The sequence below is a fragment of the Coptis chinensis genome, chromosome 4 (assembly GCF_015680905.1).
Source record: "Coptis chinensis isolate HL-2020 chromosome 4, ASM1568090v1, whole genome shotgun sequence".
Taxonomy (NCBI): Eukaryota; Viridiplantae; Streptophyta; class Magnoliopsida; order Ranunculales; family Ranunculaceae; genus Coptis; species Coptis chinensis.
The window spans coordinates 26,703,655-26,726,662 of record NC_141459.1 but is presented as its reverse complement, the minus strand read 5'-3'; the positions used below and the strand labels follow the sequence as shown (position 1 = coordinate 26,726,662).

The following is a 23,008-nucleotide window of genomic DNA, read 5'->3' as shown; positions in this document are numbered from 1 at the left end:
ATGTATGCTTCATATATTTAGTGACATGGTAGTAGGCTTTATGGAAGTTTTCATGGATGATTTTTCTATCTATGGAGACTCCTTCACAATTTGTTTGTCTAAACTCTGTCTAAGGTTTTGACAAGGTGTGAAGAAAAGAGCCTCGTTTTAAAGCTGGGAAAAGTGTCATTTCATGGTGAAAAGGGCATAGTACTAGGTGACATTTGTATCTAGTGATGGCATCGAAGTAGATAAGGCCAAACTAGATAAGATAGCGATTCTACCTAAACCCGCGGTTGTCAGGTGATATTAGAAACCTTTCTAGGCCATGCAGGTTTTTATAGGCGATTTATTAAAGACTTCTCGAAAATAGCTAGGCCTTTAACTAATCTACTTTTGAAAGATGCAATCTTTGATTTTAATTTTAACTGTAAGCAGGCTTTTGAAACTTTAAAAGCCGCCCTAACCTCTGCACCAATTATCTGACCTCGATTGGTCTAAACCTTTCGAACTCATGTGTGATGCTAGTGATTATGCAGTTGGTGCAGTCTTGGGACAAAAACTAGATAATAAGTCCACTATCATTTATTATGCTAGTAAAACATTAAACGATGCTCAACGAAATTATTCAACTACAGAAAAAGAATTCTTAGCCGTCATTTATGCTTTAGATAAGTTTTAATCCTTATTTGGTTGGTTCTAAAACTTTAGTTTTACGGACCATGCGACCTTTAAGTACCTTCTTGCAAAGAAGGATGCTAGCGAGAGATTAATCCGATGGATCCTTCTCCTGCAAGAGTTCACATTAGAAATAAAAGGACAAAAAGGGTCGAAAGCGTGGTTGCCGACCACTTATCTAGACTTCACAAGCGGCGATTAGACTAATTACGAGTCCATACAGGACTCTTTTTTCACGAGCATCGTATGCCATTTTTCAGCACCATGGTATGCGACATTGTAAATTATCTAGCGGCTGATGTTATGCCTTATAATTGGTCAAGGAATGAGCGTAAAAAGTTTTTGGCGAGTTAAGTTATACTCTTTGGGATGAGCCTACCTTTTTAAGTATTATGCGGATCAGATTATTCGTCGTTGTATTCCCGATTGGGAATATAATGAAGTTCTATCGTTACGCCATGACAAAGAGTGTGGTGGACATTTTAGTGGGATGAAAACAGCGCTAAAGTTCGCAATGTGGATTTTATTGGCCTATCCTTTTAAGGATGCCTGAAGTGCATTGCAAGGCGTGTATACGTTTACAACAACTTTAGCGAATTACGAAGCGTAATATGATGCCATTAAATCAATCTTGATCATTAGAAATTTTTCGGCGTTTGGGGCATTGATTTCATGGGTCCTTTCCCGGTTTCCACGGTTTCATTTTATATTCTAGTTTGCCGTGGACTCGTGTCAAAATGGATAGAGGCCCTAGCTTGCCGTAGCAATGACCATAAGACCGTTGTATTTTTATCAAAGAATATATTTTCGTCGGTTTGGCATTCCTAAAGCCATCATTAGTGATGGTGGAACACATTTTGCAACAAAGTTGTTGCATCCCTAGTGAAAAAGGATGGAGTTTACACAAAGTAGCAACTCCTTATCATCCACAAACTAGCGGACAAGTAGAAGTTTCTAATAGGAAATCAAAAAAAGATTTTAGAAACAAGTGTAAACCACGATAGGAAAGACTGGTCAAAGCGTCTATCGGATGCCTTATAGTATAGAACTGCTTTCAAAACTCCTATAGGTATGTCTCCCTTTAGACTTGTATTTGGGAAACCATGTCATTTGCCCGTTGAATTAGAGCAGGTGCTCGTGGGCTATAAAAGCCTTAACTTCAATATTGATGAGGCGGTGTCAAAGCCAAGTTGCAATTGAATGAGCTTGAAGAAATGCTTGGCGATTAAATACGATCATGAAGGATATATAAAGCTAACATGAAGCGTGTTCATGATAAGCATATCTTGCGTAAAAGTTTGTTGTGGTCGGTCAAAGGTTTTGCTTTACAACTCCCGTCTATATGTTTTCCCGAGGCAAACTAAAACCCGTTGATGCGGCCCTTTTCTAAGTTCTTGAAGTCACTTACTTACGGGGCAATCACCTTGGTAAATCCAAATGACAACGGTACCTTTTCGGGTTAATGGTCAACGGTTAAAACATTTTCACGAACCACGCCCCCACGATGTAGAGGAAGTCCTTTTACGGGACCACTATCTATGAGGGTGACCCTTGTCATTTGGTGTACTTACTTTCATTTCCATATCCGATAAGTACACCATTCAGGTAACCGGGCCCTCCCTATGGAGTGTGTGGCTGTAAGTACGGATCCTAAGTCCACAGTTCACATAATTCACGTTTTCCACTTTTGCATGTTTTTCCGGTTTTGAGTCATGTTCTCTCATGGAGTGAATTATGTATTTATTGTTTTCGTGTTTCTTATAATAAACAAATAAAATTAAAATTAAAATTCTTAAAATCATAGAAATAGCAATCCAACAAGTCTTGGGAATCGACTTTTCGCGACCACGTTGTAAACAAATTTTGTGTTTAAAATTTGTTTTGGGGTCAAGCGATCGATCTTTCCATCGGGGATTGCCTCGAACTTTCCATTGGTTTTGTTTAGGCCCATTAGTTCAATTGGGTTGACGTAATCTAAACTTAGATTTCAACCGTTCGCATAACTTACATCACACATGCACTTCGAGGCGTTCTTCCACCCTCTTATCGTCACCCATGGTTGGAATTAAGTGTTTATGGATCATTGGATTGGAAATTCTCTACTGATAATTTCCATAACTCATTCGCCAAAAATCGGGCGATGAAAGCGGCAAATTGAGTTTGAAATTAGCGAAAATCGGGAAAATTTCAAAATTCAAAGCGGGCTTAGGCCCAAACCCGCCGCGACGCGTTAGCGTCTCCTTCCTTCCCAACCAGCGCGCCGCGGTGTTTCCACTTCAACCCCAAACCGCCGGTTACAAGTTTGGAAACCAAAATAAAAAAAATAAAATAAAATAATTATAGAGAGGGAAGAAAACCTAACTACACCTACAACAAAGGAAATCAAATCCACCTTAAATCTTCTCTAAACAATCATCACCACCAACCTGACTTGAAAACACCCACGATTCACGGCCACCACCACCACCACCAGCGCCCGTTTTAGTAGTTTTCTTCAAACTTCGCCTCCCCACAGTCTACAAACCATTAGTAGTCTAAGAAATTTCAATAATTTACGACGTAGAATTTTTCGGAACAGCGTTTGCTTAAACAATTTCGCACCATTTTATGGCGGAGATGTTCAAGAGACATTGGAGCGGATTGTGGTACTCATTGAGGAGTTCTATCACTATGATTTGGTTGAACAGTTTTATAAAAGTGAAATTGGAAGGGATAGGATTTTCATAAAGTTAAGGAGGAACGGAGAAATGCTTGACAGTTGTTATTTTGTATTAGGAATGCACGGCAAAGCAACCCGATAGCGACAATTCGGGAATGTGTTATTTCAATTTATAGATCTGATTTTAATTCTTGTTGATTATCATTCCGTAGTTTAAATAGATTGAACCATTGTTAGTTAATTTAGTTAAAGTTATAATTTGAATATGATGATGTGTAATTATAATGAAATGGGAAATGATGGTTTGATGACTCAAGGCTAAAACCTCCATTAGAGGGGTTGATGAAGCCTTGATGAAAACTTAGTGGTATAGTGTAGAACATTGTAGAATCTATTCCAATCTAGAAGGTCGGATTAAGCATGAGAATGGGTGGACGACCTCACATGCTAGTTAGTACTTCGGTAGAAATGCCATGAACACTAGGGATTAGAACTCGAATTTCTTGCAGTAAGAATGTAAGAATCGAGATACAAGAATCTATGTTAGGCTATTAAGTTGAATTCGAGGTGGATTCAATTCCCCTAATCCTTTATCTAGATTCAAGCACAATCATATTTCCATAGCATTCGTAGTTAAAATCAAGTAATCAAATTCAAAGTAAGTATCGTAGCATATCACCTTCAGAAAAGCTCTCATGACTTAAGACCGACTAATTAGATTAGAAAACATTTCATGCTAGAGCACTAGGAGTGGAAACGAACTTTCTACTCCACTATATCTCATAGGATTGAGAGTAGAGAAAAACTTTGATAAATATAAAGCACCCTAAGAAAGTTTTAGTTTACTTACGCTGAAGTTCATCGCTCATTTAAATTGGTAGACTAATTATTTTACTTTTTATCAAATGGCGCTGCCATCTTAGTTGCACTTTAGCATTGTTTTCATAGTAGAATTAGTCATTTTTAAGTCCCATTAAACCCACCCACCCTTGTTTGATTCATACTATGGTTATTCGTTTCAAAGTTAAAAATTCGGAAAAATTACGGGAATATCAAGCTTTATATAAGGAGCGCTGCGCTATAAATCTGACTTTGAGCTCGACCATACTCCTTCTTCCCCTGGTGCGACCAGCCCTCTTACCAAACCGCGACCCACGCGGTGTTGGACTAGGAGCGACAGCGCTTCTTCGCGCGCACTCCTCGAAAGCAAAATTTTTCGCGGATTTCTACAGTTTGTTTCAAACCCGATTTTTAAGTTTTTCGGTTGTTCTAACTTGTTATTTACACTGAACACGCGTAAACAAGACGATATTCATAAAGCGAAACAAAGACGCTTTCAGTATTCCTTTCTTCCATACCGTGATCTCCAGCTAGAGGTTCATACTAATATATCAAGATTGTTTGGATTGTTTTCGTGTTTAGACTTAGACTTGCATGAGATTAAAGGTCTCGGTCGGAGAAAAACACCGAACGTAATTAACCGGCCAACAAACAAATATATCGAGTATACCAATCATAACACCTATAACTACTATTCCACCAACCATACCTGACATAATGGGTGAAGAAAGAGAGACTCCTCTCTCCGACTTCTACAAAGCTTTGAGCGATAGCCCTAAATCTTGCATCGTTCTAGTAGACCCGGTAAGGGATTTTCGAATCCCCAAACATATTTAATTTGTTACCCGTTTTCCATGGTTTAGCCATGAAAACCTTACCAACACATGTAGGATTGAACAAGTCCTTACAACATTCCATCATCTTACGGTTGAAAGCGAACAAATTAAACCGAGGGTATTTCCTTCACCTTAGCCGATAAGGCAGCGCCTGGTTAATCCGCCTAAAAACTAACTCTATGGACTCGTGGGCTAAACTTGTTCACCTATTTATGGAACATTTTACCCACCCCCTAAAGACGGATGAAATGCTTTCCAAGATTCATTTCTTCCCACGAGAACCCCTCATGAATCATTTTTCTCGAGGCTTGGAATCGTTCACCCGACCGCTAATAGAGTGTCCACACCATAACCTAGCAAAAGACACGTTAGTTCGTGCCTTTTTCAAAGGACTTCAACATCACCATAAAGAAGTCCTTGACATAATGAATGGGGTTAGTTTCCTAAGTAAAGGAGCCTCGTAGGCTTATAAATTTTTAGAAGAACAAACTAAACGCAATAACAAATTGGGGAGGATGATATCCCCCGCCTCGCTGGTTCTTCTTCAACGCTTAAGGTCAAGCGATATGTTTGAGATGAAACCCTAATCTTAACTTAAAAATTTAATCGAATCTCTAACTAAAAAAGTAGAGGCTATTTCTATTCAACAAAGCCTATTCCCGTCATGAATGTCAACTCCAACCCATGTAATTTCTGTTTTGAGTCCCGAAAGCACCCCGACTCCTATTGTCCTCTCGCCTATGAACAACAACAATTAGAGCAAGATAATGTTTGCTCCATTAATAACTATCCTATTCCTAATGCCCCATGGAGACAACATCCCAACTTTAGTTGGCTAAACAATCAACAAGTTACAACCTGTGGTTTAATAACCAAAATGTTAGGCAAACAAACAACTATAATCAAGCTCCACCTAGGCAAGGACGGGACAAGGTCGGGGAAATTATAATAATTATAACAACCAAAGCTTAAACCACCGACAAGGTCTAGCATAAGGTCGGAATAATTATAATAATTATAATACCAATAGAGGTATCGTTCCGGTTAACAATAGTAACTATCAAAACCCACCATAAATAATCAACGTGAGATAGTTCCAAATGATCCACCACGTGACTACTACACCTACACAACCGGACCGTATCAACGCTTTATATAGGTTACCCAACAACTTTTCCAATCAATGACTCAATCAAACCAACAGATATTACAATCCATAAATCGGGGCATACAACGGTTAGCCCAAGAGAAAGCTGAACCAAAAGGCGGTTTCCGGGACAAAGCGATACCAAACCCTAAAACAACAAACACAAATTTGAGGTAAACGGTAATACTAGTACGGAAACGACAATAGTAGGTGACACGAATGCCATCACCACTCTCCGCCTGAAAGGTGGTTGATAACAAAGTAACTATGCCTATAGTTACCCCATCGATACTCCACACGGATATCGAACTAGATATTGAAATAGAAACCTCCATTTAACCTACCACCGTAGAGGTACCCGGTTAAACCACAACCTAAGAAACAGAAAGCCAAGGTTACACATCAAGTCGAGCCATACGCTAAATATAGAGCTTAAAACCACCATTCCTCAAAAATTAGCCATGCTAACCAGGGATACCAACTTCGAGGAGATTAGGAACGCTTTCAAAATCTAACGATAAACCTTCCTTTTCTCCGAAGCTATTAAAAGCTACCTAATCACGCTTAAGTTTCTTAAAGAGTTGTGCACTACTAGGCGTAAGACCAACATACCTAAAGACACCTTTTTAACCGAACAATTCCCAACTTTATCCGAAAAATAATGGAATTGTTAAGTACAAGGACTCGGTCGTCCCATCAGAAAATGCACCTTTTAGAGATTCCCACACCGCGACGACCGCTTTATTATTACCTCACGAAGTGTTAACTTACTCCCGTATTACTTGTATAAAACAAATAGGTCTACGAGAAATGCAACCTACAAAAAATAACGCTTGCAATTAGCGGACGGGTCTATTAAGTATCCTAAGGGTGTAGTGGAAAACGTGCTTTGTTAAGGTTTAGATTTCTACTATCCTCGCTGGATTTTGTTATCCTCGATACGTAAGTCGCTAATGACTCTCACCGATCATCTTAGGGTTTCTTTTAGCAACTGCCAACGCACTTATTAATTGCCGCCATGGTAAGATGTCCTTATCTTTTGGCCATCTCACAAATTGAGGTAAATGTTTTAAAATGATGAAACAATTACCAATTCGTCGCATAGATGGGGAGGTTAGCATGATCGAGCTTAGCTCAAGATTATTTTAACAACACATTTCCCGAAAACAATATGTACAAATTCCTTTCTTTTGGAAAGTCAGATTTTGTAAATGACTCCTACTTAGAGGAAGTCAACACCATCCTTGAGTCCACACCAATTGTAGACACTTCGGTTGCTCCATTATATTGAGTATGAAGACTTGCTACCTAAGCAAGTATTCATTATGCAAAATGAGGACCCCCCACGAAACATCTATTGATTTTCCTCCCACCCCGCTGCTTAAACCCCTTCCCCGAGTTAAAATATATACAACTTGATCCGGATGGTAATCATCCCGTAATTATATCTTCTCAAGTTATCTAAGGATGAAGAGACACGCTTTTAATCCGGGTGATTAGGGAATATCGATCTGCGATTGGTTGGTCCCTAGTGACATTAAGGGAATTGACCCTAATGTTTGCACTCATCGTATCCATTTGAGGATAACGCCAAGACTTCTCGCTGAACCTCAAGCCACTTTGAACCCTGCCATGAAGGAGGTGGTTAGGGAAGAAGTCTTTACGATTACTTTCGATGTGGGTATCATATACCCCATCTCTAATAGCGAATGGGTAAGCCCCATTCATGTAGTTCCTAAAAATCAGGAGTTACCATGGTTTGTAACGAAAAGGTGACTATGTTGTCACACAAGGTCCTATGAAATGGAGGATCTCAGATTGATTCTGACGTTTAAATGCTATGACACGAAAAGGATCACTTTCCTTTACCCTTTATAGATCAAATGCTCAACGCCTAGCTGGTCATGCTTTTTATTGTTTTCTGGATGGCTACCGGGCTATTTTCAGATTATTATTGATATTGATGACCAAGAAAAGACTACCTTCACATGTCCCTTTGGAACGTATGCCTATAAACGAATGCCTTTTGGCTTTGTGTAATGCTCCAGAACCTTCCAAATGTATGCTTCATATATTTAGTGACATGGTAGAAGTCATTTATGGAAGTTTTCATGGATGATTTTTCTATCTATGGAGACTCCTTCACAGATCGCTTTGTCTAACTTCCTAAGGTTTTGACAAGGTGTGAAGAAAAGAGCCTCGCTTTTAAACTGGGAAAAGTGTCATTTCATGGTGAAAAGGGCATAGTACTTAGGTCACATTGTATCTAGTGATGGCATCAAGTAGATAAGTCCAAACTAGATAAGATAGCGATTCTACCTAAAACCACGGACTGTCCGGTGATATTAGAGCCTTTCTAGGCCATGTAGGTTTTATAGGGCGATTTATTAAAGACTTCTCGAAAATAGCTAGGCCTTTTAACTAATCTACTTTTGAAAGATGCAATCTTTGATTTTAATTTTAACTGTAAGCGGGCTTTGAAACTTTAAAAGCCGCCCTAACCTCTCTACACCAATTATACAGCCTCCCGATTGGTCTAAACCTTTCGAACTCATGTGTGATGCTAGTGATTATGCGGTTGGTACGATCTTGGGACAAAAACTAGATAATAAGTCCACTATCATTTTATTATGCTAGTAAAACATTAAACGATGCTCAACAAAATTATTCAACTACAGAAAAAGAATTCTTAGCCGTCATTTATGCTTTAGATAAGTTTCGGCCCTTATTTGGTTGGTTCTAAAACTTTAGTTTACACGGACCATGCAAAACCTTTAAGTACCTTCTTGCAAAGAAGAAGGATGGTAAGCGAGATTAATCCGATGGATCCTTCTCCCGCAAGAGTTCACATTAGAAATAAAGGACAAAAGAGGGTCAAAACGTAGTTGCCGACCACTTATCTAGACTCACAAACGACGATTAAACTAATTCGAGTCCATACCGGACTCTTTTCCCGATAAGCATCGTATGCCATTTTTCAGCACCATGGTATCGACATTGTAAATTATCTAGCGGCTGATGTTATGCCTTATAATTGGTCAAGGAATGAACGTAAAAAGTTTTTGGGCCGAGTTAAGTTATACCTCTTGGGATGAGCCCTACCTTTTTAAGTATTGTGCGGATCGATTATTAACGTTGTATTCCCGGTGGGAATATAATGAAGTTCTATCGTTACGCCATGACAAAGAGTGTGGTGGACATTTTAGTGGGATGAAAACAGCCGCTAAAGTTCTGCAATGTGGATTTTATTGGCCTATCCTTTTTAAGGATGCCCAAGTGCATTGCAAGACGTGTATACGTTGCCAACAACTTTAGCGAATTACGAAACGTAATATGATGCCATTAAATCCAATCTTGATCGTAGAAATTTTCGACGTTTGGGGCATTGATTTCATGGGTCCTTTCCCGGTTTCCCACGGTTTCATTTATATTCTAGTTGCCGTGGACTACGTGTCAAAATGGATAGAGGCCCTAGCTTGCCGTAGCAATGACCATAAGACCGTTGTATTTTTTATCAAAGAATATATTTTCTGTCGGTTTGGCATTCCTAAAGCCATCATTAGTGATGGTGGAACACATTTTTGCAACAAAGTTGTTGCATCCCTAGTGAAAAAGTATGGAGTTACACACAAAGTAGCAACTCCTTATCATCCACAAACTAGCGGACAAGTAGAAGTTTCTAATAGGGAAATCAAAAAGATTTTAGAAACAACTGTAAACCTTGATAGGAAAGACTGGTCAAAGCGTCTATCGGATGTCTTATGGGCGTATAGAACTGCTATCAAAACTCCTATAGGTATGTCTCCTTTAGACTTGTATTTGGGAAACCATGTCATTTGCCCATTGAATTAGAGCACCGTGCTCGTGGGCTATAAAAAGCCTTAACTTCAATATTGATGAGGTGTCAAACAAACGCCAAGTTGCAATTGAATGAGCTTGAAGAAATCCGCTTAGCGATTAAATGCGATCTCGCTGAAGGATTATAAAGCTAACATGAAACGTGTTCATGATAAGCATATCTTAGCATGAAAGAGTTTGTGGTCGGTCAAAGGTTTTGCTTTACAACTCCGTCCTATATGTTTTCCCAGCAAACTAAAAACCCGTTGGTCCGGCCTTTTCTAGTTATCAAGTCACCCCTTACGGGGCAATCACCTTGGTAAATCCAAATGACAACGATACCTTTCAAGTTAATGGTCAACGGTTAAAAATATTTTCACGAACTTACGTCCCCTCGATGTAGAGGAAGTCCTTTTACGAGGACCACATCTATGAGGATCGACCCTTGTCATTTGGTGTACTTACTTTCATTTCCATATACTGATAAGTACACCATTCAGGTAACCGGCCCTCCCTATGGAGTGTGTGGTCAAAGTACCGGATCCTAAGTCCACAGTTCACATAATTCACGTTTTCCACTTTTGCATGTTTTCGGTTTTGAGTCATGTTCCTCATGGAGTGAATTATGTATTTATTGTTTTTCGTGTTTCTTATAATAAACAAATAAAATTAAAATTAAAATTCTTAAAATCATAGAAATAGCAATCCAACAAGTCTTGGGAATCGACTTTAAAACCCGACGTTGTAAACAAATTTTGTGTTTAAAAATTTGTTTGGGGCAATCGATCTTTCCATCGATTGCTTTCGAACTTTCCATTGGTTTTGTTTAGGCCCATTAGTTCAATTGGGTTGACATAATCTAAACTTAGATTTCCTTCGTTCACATAACTTACGTCACACACGCACTTCGAGGAGTTCTTCCACCCTCTTATACGTCACCCATGGTTGGAATTAAGTGTTTATGGATCATTGGATTGGAAATTCTCTACTGATCATTTCCATAACTCATTCGCCAAAATCGGGCCAAGAACGGTTGCGGAAATTGAGTTTGAAATTGCGCGAAAAATCGGAAAATTTCGAAATTCAAACTGGGCTTGGGCCCAAACCGCACGCACGTTGCGCGTCTCCTTCCTTCCCAACCCACACGTACAGTGTTTCCACTTCAACCCCAAACCGCCGGTTACAAGTTTGGAAACCAAAATAAAAAAAAAAATAATAATAATTATAGAGAGAGGGAAGAAAACCTAACTACACCTCCAACAAGGAAATCAAATCCACCTTAAATCTTCTCTAAACAATCATCACCACCAACCCAACTTACCCACCAATTACGGTTTCACCACCACCACCACCAATGCCGTTTTAGTAGTTTTCTTCAAACTCGCCTCCCCCACAGTCTACAAACCATTAGTAGTCTAAGAAATTTCAATGGCGCTCGACGTAGAATTTTGCGGAAAACGCGTTTGCTTCCGACAATTTCACGCCATTTTATGACGGAGATGTTCAAGAGACATTGGACGGATTGTGGTACTCAACCGAGGAGTTCTATCACTATGATTTGGTTGAACAGTTTTATAAAAGCGAGAATTGGAAGGGATAGGATTTTCATAAAGTTAGGAGGAACACGGAGAGAAGTAACGCGACAGTTGTTAGCTGAACTGTTAGGAATTACGCTTGAAAGCAACCTAGTAACGACAATTCAGGAACCCCAGTATACTGGAGTTCCTGCTTTGATGAAGGATACTGTCGTGGAGGGTGAATACAATCCGACATCCCATTGCGTCCGCCAGACCACCCTGAGAACCAATCAACTGGCTGTAGCTCAGTGGATTGGTAGGAACGTCCTCGGGAAAGACAAAGTCAGTGATATCGGCCTGCAATGTCTGCATGTTCTCTGGATTTTGCAAACAAAGAAGTATAATTTCTGCATCCTTGATTTAATGTTTAATGTGATTCGAGGAGTGGGGAAGAGTTTAGCGCCTCTTCCCGTATTGATCACTAAGATCATGCTCTCCTTTAGAGCTGTCGCAAGATCTGCTCCTATTAAGATCAAATTGCATTCTAATGCAAGTATCTATACGGATTGCATCCAAGAGACTTGGCGTTGTGCGAAGAAAAATGGATGAGTCGGAGGATGAAAGGGAAGATATGACATGGATGGATGAAGATGCATTAGAGAAGTGTAATTCTAATGTAGAATGCATGCAAGTGTTGCAAACTGCCTTGCGGTGCGTTTATGGTATTTGTGGAGATATCCGAAATAGATAGATAGTAGTTCAAAAGAAGCAAGGGAACCTTCAGAGGAGATTTGAAATACTCGAAGGGGTTCTGGACGATATCTTGTATAACATGGAGACTATCCACCAGCAACAACAAACCCAGTATGCAGTACTCGGTACTGAGATGGAAGCCCAACACTTGTTCCGAATAGAGATGCTACGACGCATGCCACCCGTGGAGGACTCTGTTTCAGCCGAGTCCGACATGAGCGTCGTCGCCCGAAGACGATGGTTCAAGCCATTCTCCATCCCGCAGCCAATCTCCATCTCGGGTCCATCATCATCACAAAACTAGGTGTTCACCCCGGTTGGAGTTAGCTGTTATTTCATATTTCGTTTTATTAGAAGGATTTTAATTCAGTAGTTAAATTTAAATAGTAATATATTTATTTAATGTTGTTTGGATTTATATTTTATTTTATTTTTAATATAATTGGTTATTTTCGAGTACTGCTTCTTTTATCATTTATCCCACCTTCCCGACTTGTTTGGGGTGGAAATATTTAGACCGAGCATAAGTCGTTATATGATCATATATATGTTACGTTGTCTTGGAGGAAAGGTTGATAATTTGGTCGATATCGGCATATCTATGACTTGTGTGGTGGTAGCATGAAATCTAGGAGAGTTTAGAAGTTACTATTCTAAATCCAGTATGAAAGATACCAGGATTTTTAGGAAATCATGAAAATGGCTTGTTTCCGTTTTCGGTTTTAAATTTTCCTATTTCGAAATTGCCTTCAAACAAATAGGGAACTTCCGATTCGTTTTGGAAGCTCATAACCTATTTAAACTCCCTTCTTTCTACACTAACAAACCACAATACATTCCACCATCATCCCGCACCATCCACTCCAAGTTTTACTTTCTTTTTCATCTAAACTCCGGTTTTGGTAACTACGAAGGCTGCGCTTTGTCGAGGCCCGGCGCTGCGCCTTTACTTTTTTTGAAGAATTTTGTCGAGCCGACCGCCCTCATCTTGGAATCCATACCCTCGCCCCTATCGACCTAGCCGACCAGCCCTCATAAAGCCGACCAGCGCCATAACACTATGTCGCATTTACACAAGAGAGCGACCCCCACCACAGCAGCGTACTCAGTTTTCGTGGAACGCGGAAATTTCCAATTTTCAGACGGTCATTCCAGGATTTTGTGGAACTGTTCAAAGAGTTATTGTGATGACATCTCCTATAGTCATACACCAACAGTCTTTTCGAAGATGTGTTGGGCACCGAGACCTATGGACACCGGTTCCGACCGCGGGATCCTGCGCAGATTATGATGGCGTCATCTACTGGTAAGTGATGACGAGTCATATTCACCACAACTTACAGCTTATTTCTATGACCACGTTAAATTCTATTGTAATCAGGATGGAGATCAAGAATTCTCCGTCAGAGTCGATGACCGCGACACATGAATTCAATAAAAATTTGGTCGCCTTAGTTTTAAGAATACCAATACCTGATCCTGTTCACACATGGGCATATATGGTGATAATGCATATCTTTATGATTATACATATTTCCATGATTATTATGGGGAGGGGTATTTCGAGTAATGGACCCGGGCGATATAGCATTGCCCTTGGTAGCCTTTCCTTAAACATAGGCACCACCATGTTATTTATCCCGATGAATATTTTGGGGAATGGCGGTTCACTTCGCAAAAAGATATTCTTTGGTGACATTTTCCTCGCTTTAGGCGGGGGCGTCACCACTATGACATTCCCGAGTTTTGGTCACTAGTCTTAAGAGAGCCCAAACCATGAGGCATAAGTATCTTCATATGCTTGTGTTGGTAAGCCGCGACATCGTAGTTGTTTACGTATTACGTGCACAATTCACAGATTGGAAAAGGGTTGAAGTCATGAGACCCACCAATAGGGTGGTTCGCTCATTCGCGAATAATGACTTAATGGGATGGCAGGTCGCGACCTCATTTGGTCGCCCCGTACATCCCATCGGACATAATAACACTTAACAGGTTAGCATTAGTAGATGATAAATGGTGGCAAGCTTGGCAAGTTATAATGGACTGGCGGGGATCGCGAAGGAACCTCATATCTTTAATGAGGAGGAGGATGTTTAAAGCGGGGAGATAAGGTAAGTTTTAGTTTTTAGTGTTTGCTTATGTCCCAAGCAATTTTATTTTTGTTAACCCCATAATGGGTGGAACTTCATTTGTTTTTGCAGATAGAGTTTCACACGCTTCAATGGTTTTTTTCTATAGTAGAGGACAAAGCATGATTCGTTCTAACTTTGTTTTGCATTTGTTCCTTAAAATTTTTTTTTAAAAAAAAATTCAAAAATATAAATAAATAAGTTATGTTACAATGGTATTTTTTCCTACCCTCTTTATTTACAATATATAGGTAATAATCTTTGAGGACAAAGCATGATTCTTGTTTGGGGGCATAGAAACACCACTTGCTTGTAATATCCTAAGCGAGAGGATCGATATAGCCAGAAATTCAAACCTATGAATTATTTTCCGCATCTGTTTCTTTAGGATATAAATATGTATAATATGCATTTGTTTTCTAGTTAAAATTTTTTTTTTAAAAAAAAAATTCAAAAATATAAATAAATAAGTTATGCTATACACTTAGGAATATTGGTATTGTTTTCTTTCTCCATGCTCTTAACAATCTAGAAGTCTCAATGTAGCTTTTGCATCGTAATAATTGTTAGAAACTTAGGTTAATATATAGGTAATAATCTTTGCATCTATCTATAAATATATTGCATGAGTATCTATGATTGTTAGCAGTAAGTTTATGAAATCTAGGCTAGAGTACTTATTATACAAATCCTGTGAGAATATAGCCTAAAAGCCTTATATGAGCGAAATATTTGAGAAATGACACAAGGAAGAAGTAAAATCCGGATAGATATATCACACGTCCACTTGCTTGATCACTATGCCATATCCTAAGCGAGAATTTAAGCCCCCTTTGGATCGATATAGCCAGAAATTCAAACCTATGAATTATTTTCCGCTAGTCGCCCCTCTGAGCCTTTCTTTAGCCTTCCATAAACCACAATTTCTTTACCCTGTTACAAAAACAAAAACAAAATAGAAAAAAATAAATCAACCTACCCAATTTAGAATAAGTCTGAAAATAGAATGAGTGAAGAAAGAAGAAGAGAAAAACCTGTGTAAACAAAAATTAGTTAGTTGCTTCAGAAAAGAAGTTTCCATCCAAGGAAAAGAAAAAATATATATATATAGAAATAAATAAAAACTCCAAAAATAAAATAAAAGGGAGTCAAAAGCCAAAGAAAAGAAAAAGAAAAATATGGCTAAGGATGGAAACAAATTATAGAAGCAAAAGAAAATAACAAGGTTTTCTCTAAGTTACATAATATGAAGACTCTATTATCTCAGACTTGTCCTTTTGAATATCCATTTCCTTCCTTCTTAAACCATCTCCTAATCCCATTGACACCTAATAAAGACCTCTAGCTCAATTAGGAATATGTTAGTGTGATAGTAAGTGGCGGATGTGTTTGATCGACCCCGGCTTCCTTGTTGTCATTGAGATTGTAAGGTAAAGTGTGCCCACTTGCATTAATCGGAGTAGCTTAAAACTTGAGTGGAAAAATCAGAGTGGTTTTGTCTTGACATTTATGTGAGGACCTACTTAAGGGCGCTATTCGAAGTTTTCAAAACGAACACGCTAGGCATTTCATAGTATTACTCATAGTATATATATTTGTATCATAGATGATTGATTATTATGCATATATTAGCTTAGGTTTTGACTTGGTTATTCTTATTCATTTGCTAGTGAGATGTATAGATAGTTGGGACATGAAGGAGGAAACAATAGTTTTATTTCTTAGTGGTTGTAGTATAGTTGAAGTTTGTGAGTACCTTCACTGGAAAACTCTCACGAGGCTATAACTTCGTCCACTAGGAATTCCTAGTGGTTTAAAGATATATTGCATAGGGTCAATGCAATCGCTCACTCAAAAACGAGTAGATAGAATTCCATTTTGGTCACTTATTTTAATTTCTCATCTTTGCTTGAGGACAAGCAAAATGCTGTTTGGGGTGGTTTGATAAGAGCCCAAAACTGTAGTTTTAACCCTTTAACATTATACTTTTGGACCAATTATGTGAGTAATAATTAAGAGTTAACACCGATTCGTGTTTTATGCATTTCGGGCTTCAAAGTCCATTATGTGTAGAAATGTTCCACTTTAGTGAGATAAAGGAGAAAAGGTCGATTACTAAGGAGTTCCGTGATTAAAGGCCAAGATTCAAGAAAATAAAGCCTTCCTAAAGCCCGGTCAAAAGCTGAAAAGTCGACCGGCCGAAACAGACACAAGTCGTCAGAGAACTTCCGAAAAGCCGTATCTTTGGACTCAGACCTCGAATTGGACCTACCTTATGTTAAAACGACCGGCTCGGAAAGAGTTTTCCAATGGTCTAAGACTTGACCCAATCAGAGGAGCAGAAGTGGACGAAAAGTCTGTGGAAGCCAACTGCAGCTGAAGAGGCCTTTTTGGACTGAAAGAATTGGGTTTTGGGCCTGATTCTCTGGCCCAAAACATGGCTCCAAGCCCATGCACGATTTTTGGATCTGAAAGTATAAAAACCAAAGTTTAGCTCTTTGTTAATGGTAGCTAGTTAGACCTAAATTAATATAGATAATTCTAGATCTGTTTTCATTAATTAAATTAAGCTTTAGTTCCATTTTCAATTCTTGTTTTAGATTAAGTCTTTGAATCATTGTTCTTGATTGATTAGATAAATAAAATAGTTGTTTTCTCAATTTGGTTGTGTTATTTCAATTTATAGATCTGATTTTAATTCTTGTTGATTATCATTCCGTAGTTTAAATAGATTGAACCATTGTTAGTTAATTTAGTTAAGTTAGAATTTGAATATGATGTGTAGTTATAATGAAATGGGAAATGATGGTTTGATAACTCAAGGCTAAAACCTCCATTAGAGGGTTGATGAAGCCTTGATGAAAACTTAGTGGTATAGTGTAGAACATTGTAGAATCTATTCCAATCTAGAAGGTCGTGATTAAGCCATGAGAATGGGTGGGCGACCTCACATGCTAGTTAGTACTTTCGGTAGAAATGCCATGAACACTAGGGATTAGAACTTCGAATTTCTTGCCGTAGAAGAATGTAAAATCGAGATACAAGAATCTATGTTAGGCTATTAAGTTGGATTCGAGGTGGATTCAATTCCCCTCTAATCTTTTATCTAGATTCAAGCACAATCATATTTCCATATCATTCGTAGTTAAAATCAAGTAATCAAATTCAGTAAGTATCGTAGCATATCACCTTCGTAAAGCTCTCATTGACTTAAGACCGACTAATTAGATTAGAAAACATTCCATGCTAGAGCACTAGGAGTGGAACGAACTTTCTACTCCACTATATCTCATAGGATTGAGAGTAGAGAAAACTTTGATAAATATAAAACACCCTAAGAAAGTTTTAGTTTACTTACGTTTTGAGTTCATCGTTCATTTCGTAGGTAGACTAATTATTTTACTTTTATCACCCTTCCATTTACATAAATTCTCGCAATATTTACGATTGAATTATTTATCAATCGTTCATCACTCGAACTAATCTTAAACAAGTATAAATCTAATATAAACTTCTCAAATGGAGCAAATAATTAATGATTCTTACCTAGTCAGTAAGAATAGCTCCTTAGCTATCTACTCCACCAAATTTCGCTCACTCTAGCTTCTCCAAACTGTTACTACCGAAATCAAACAACCCCAATTCAATTAATTACAATCAATACCTCCCCAATTCAATTAATTATATCAATACACCCCCCAATTCACTTAGTTTTCATCAATATATCTAATTCCATCGAAATTTAAATCTAATTATCTAATTGAGACGAAATCACACTCACCTTTCTCTGCGATCCGACGAAATTCCAATAATTTTTGCATCTCCACACTTGAATTCACGGTTTCTAAGTATTGGGTGCGAGAAATTTGGGTTTGGGTCGATTGAATTTGGGAGAATGAGTTTTCTCTCTCCTAGGTTTTCAAGAGGTGGACGAATTGAGAGAATTTGGGGCGAAAAATATTTCATGCGATTTGGTGTTTTTTGGTTTGGGCTGATTTTTTTTTGTTTTAAGTTATTAAGGCCCAAGCCCAATATATCCCAATTAGGCTTAAGGTCCTAATTCACTCCTAACCACTAATTCATTTGACTTCGCGTCGTGATTATTTTTCCGGCCCCTCCCGCTTAAATTTAATTTCCTACATTCTATCCCACTGCATGCTATAATGATGACCCACTCATGCATATAAGCTATTAAATCGTACCCGCTTCGAACGCAGAAAGCCGCTAACCGGCATTTTGTCAAATTTTCGCATATGGGTCGCTTACTTAACGTGACTTATGAGTCGAAGTTAAGTTTCATTAAGTTACGTACGTTTGAAATATAAACCCGACGACCAATTTACATAAACGACCCTAGATTTGATATAAAATTTACAAAAATATCCTTAACGAGAATTTGAGTCTTTACATCTCCAGTCAACTAGGTTGGTTTTTCCATTATGAGGACTCTTGGTTTATCATCTCAAAGGCTTTAAGCCCATTCCCCTTGATAATCTTTCCACTTGCTCTCTTGTTAAACCTTTTGTAAGCGGATCCGCAATTTTATCTTTTGACCTTACATAGTCGATTGAGATAACTCCATTTAAGAGTAATTGTCTAACGGTGTTATGTCTACGACGTATGTGTCGAGACTTCCCGTTATACATGTTACTTTGTGCTCTACCAATAGCAGATTAGCTGTCACAGTGTATACACACTGCTGGCACATGTTTAGCCTAGTTTGGAATATCCTCTAAGAAATTTCGAAGCCACTATACTTCTTCTCCAGCCTTGTCCAATGCTATAAATTCTGATTCAATAGTGGACCTTGCTATGCACGTTTGCTTTGAGGATTTCATTGAAATTTATGCATCTCTCCTAGAGTAAAACACCACATTTGATGTCTTTTGAGTAATGCTTTAACAAATTTTCAATTTTGAATTGATTAATTCATGAAGATACATAATCCCCTACATTTTCCAATTTCTCATGACAAAGTCAATAAATTAGAAAACCATTTAAATATATATTTTTCAAGTGAGATGTCTTGTTAAAAAATATCACATATCATTCATATAGTGTCTAAACACTTCTAAGACCTCAATTTGCTTACAAGCATGTTGACATTAACCATTTAGTACTTCTGTTGGTTATTGGTTATGTTCACAAAGAGTCACAAAAACTCCAAATTTTGAACCTTATCTTACCAACAGGCCGGTGTCTTGTTCGAAATATCTTGGTTCCACTTTCCAAGTGTTTGCCTTTTCAAACAGTCGCACCTTTTTGTCAAGTTCACTTTAATTCCACCCATGTTCAATGAACCATCTTTGTTTAAACCCAAACCATATGGCGCTAAGACTATTACAAAGACCATGGTGGTTATTTAAGTAATTGGACGGACGTCCATTAAATTGGATACAAACTAGTGTGCTACTTCATCGACGCAAATCGACTTTCCATTCAATCAGTACGTGAACCATTTCCTTCTTTCACATCTCTTTAATCGGATTGAAGGAATTTCGTAGGTCACCTTAGCATTCACTACTAAAGAACTGCCAAAATATATAATTTCTGAGTGTGTAATTAACTAGAAATACATACCTGTCCCAGTGCATGGAACCATCATAGTGAGGAACTATGGCAAGAAAATGTTTCTGCCACATATCAATCTTTTGACCACCGCTTCTCAACGACACGTTAACAAAAACCCACTTTTAGATTGTTAGTGCATTTACAATAAGTATAACCAAAATTAATTCAAGTAAAGAGAATATATCTTAAGTTTGTAGGAAACTTATTCCAAAAATATACTTATTGTTAAATAAATAAGAAATTAAATTGATATATCAAATATATCATGAACAAACCTTTAATTTCAACAAACAAACAAACTTTTTAGTTCAACGAATGAACTTAATTTACCAATGATTAAATCCGAGCCGAGTGATGATCACTATGTCCTTAAGACAGATTTTCCCCCTCACGGTGTTTGAAGGTTAATATGAAATTGTCTCCCAAGATAGAATGGATTTCCTTTTATAGAAAGCTAGCACTTCAATTTTATAGAATCAGCGAACACAATATAGTATTTGATTAAAAACAGAGGGAGAAGAGAAATATCAGAACTTTGTGTGATCTGGTGTGTCTTTCTCTCCAAATTCATCCACTATTTATAGGTGAGTGGTGCATTTTCGAAATAACACAATAACTCTTGGAAAAAAATAAGCAACTCTTTGAAAAGTCATATGTTTCGAAATGACACACCATTTCGGCATAAAACACTGTTTCGAACCATTGTCTATTTCGAAAGGTCACACCTTTTTTGCATGATGCACTTTTTCGAACCAATGCACATTTCAAAAGGTCGTACCTTTTCGGCATAATGTACTATTTCGAACCAGTGTGCCTTTTCGAAAGTTCACACTTTCGACATAATGCACTGTTTCGAACCAGTGCACCCTTTCCAAAAGGTTTTTCTCACTTTACGTACTGTTTCAAGAGAAACTCATTTTATCTTAAGTGGGATAACTTGAGAGACAAATAACTCATTCATATCTCAATGGATTTGTGTAAATCTATTTTTCTAACAGTAACGAATTCGCACCGAAGTTTGAGGAGACAATAGTGTAGGGAATCCCTTCGGCCTCAATAATTCGTCGTATTTGAGCCTTGGCTAGAAACATACTTTTTGCTGGCTCAACAGCAAGGAAACGATCAACATCAAGGAAACGATCAACATCATTACCGAACTCTGAAGGAAAGAATTTCTGAAAAAAAAAAAAAAAAAAAAAAACCAAACAGGCACCCGTCAGTTTATCTCATGTGCACATAATTAAGGTCTTATCTGAAAATCGTTATGCAGTTGGACGTGGCCTTATTATTCAACTGATAAATAAAGGGCAAAGTCTCAGGGCAAGATAATGTTGTGTCCATGTGGTGGCCTAGATCATTGTTAGTACCTTTATGTTCCCAGCTTCTTTAATGGCTGCAATGATCTTCGCCTGATTCGCCAACTGATCATGACCAACTATGGAGATCACCACATCAACCTGCTTTATTGCCTTCACCAAGCTTCCATGATTGTGAAGATCCCCCTGTCAGTAACATACACTTTACTTCCTTAGATGACCTGTCCACATGTAATTGATCCTAGCTTACCGTCTAACATTACCAGTCTGTATGAATTGAGCGAAAAATATTACAATAAATGATTAACCACATTTGAGATCTTCCTCTAAATACTCCATGTTTTTTTTAATGATTATGCGGAAGCGCATGTAGGTGTTACCGTCTTACGTACTTTAAACATGAAATTAAAACCATCAGTGCAAGTCTAATGGCATCAGGGTTAATTGTAAAGGTTAGTATATAATATACATGAAGTAGAGTAACACCGGGGCTCTTCATGAGTCTCCCCTTCACAGGATCAGAAATGGAGCTTTCTCTGACTAGGAGGAAGGTCGGATGTCCTGCTTTTAGGCTTGCTTGAACTATGAATTTCCCCATATATCCAGTCCCTCCGATGAACAAAATCTTGCTTTTTTCTGCCATTTTTCACAGCCTGGCAAAGTTGGCTAGCTTTATTTTCCTTTTTCCTTTTCCAGACTCTATAGGGTGAATGTTAGAATTAATGAGACATCAACTCAAATTACAATTCATTTCATTAACTTCTCTGTTATTACACTTGCTCTTTATATACCAGAGACTTGTAAGTTGTTACAACAGAATCTATTAGAGCACAACTGAAAACTGTTAGAACTAATAACTGAATTAGTTATGCTAACGTGGATTGCTGATGTGGATTATCTCTGATATACCCCCTCAAGCTAATGTTTGGTAAAACACATAGCTTGTGCTGAAGTAGAGAAAATCTGACTGAAGAAAGCCCCTTTGTAAAAATGTCAGCAGTTTGATCCTGTGTGTGAATGTAATGCAGTTGTATAGCATTTGAAGTGACTAGTTCTCTGACATAGTGAAAATCTACCTCAATGTGCTTTGTACGTGCATGAAAGATGGGATTCTTGGACAGTGAGATTGCATTTACATTATCACATAATAGAAGTGGTGGTTGCTTGAGAAAAACATGTAAATCCTTTAAAAGTATTGAGAGCCAATAGAGTTCAGCTAATGTGTAGGCAAGAGATCTATATTCTACTTCTGTAGAAGATCTAAAGATTGTTGGTTGCTTCTTAGAACTCCAACTGATAGGACTATTTCCAAAGTAAATACAAAAGCCACTTGTAGATCTCCTTGTGTCTGGACAACCAACCCAGTCTGAGTCAGAATAGGCTGTTATCATTGAGAAGCCTTTTGTGAGTTTTAGGCCATGAGTAATAGTACCCTTCAGAAACCTCAGTATTCTTTTCATTGCCAACATGTGTGATGTTCTTGGGGCATGCATAAATTGACAGACTTGATTTACTGCATAGCTAAATCAGGTCTTGTCCATAAAAGATATTGTAGGGCACCCACTATTGTTCTAAAAATTGTAGGATCAGGCAATATGTCACCAGAGAAGTTATTTAGCTTTTCTGTTATGGAACATGGTGTATGGTGTATCATTTTCCATAGAGGCTTTCTTAAGTACCTCCAAAGCATATTTATTTTGACACATAAACATTTCATCACTTGTTCTATGTATTTGCATTCCT

General features: G+C 38.0%; 1 protein-coding gene across 1 annotated transcript; it reads right to left on the bottom strand.

Annotated features, from left to right (window-relative positions):
* Positions 1 to 20,639: 20,639 nt before the first annotated feature.
* LOC147502952 (phenylcoumaran benzylic ether reductase Betv6-like) lies at positions 20,640 to 21,971 on the bottom strand. Its single transcript, XM_086603929.1, has 3 exons — positions 21,735 to 21,971; positions 21,317 to 21,451; positions 20,640 to 21,124 (listed from the first exon to the last, which is right to left on the bottom strand). Exons 1-3 carry the CDS (start codon positions 21,906 to 21,908, stop codon positions 20,933 to 20,935), a joined length of 501 nt encoding a protein of 166 aa, XP_086460055.1. The 5' UTR covers positions 21,909 to 21,971; the 3' UTR covers positions 20,640 to 20,932.
* Between the last annotated feature and the right edge of the window lie 1,037 nt (positions 21,972 to 23,008).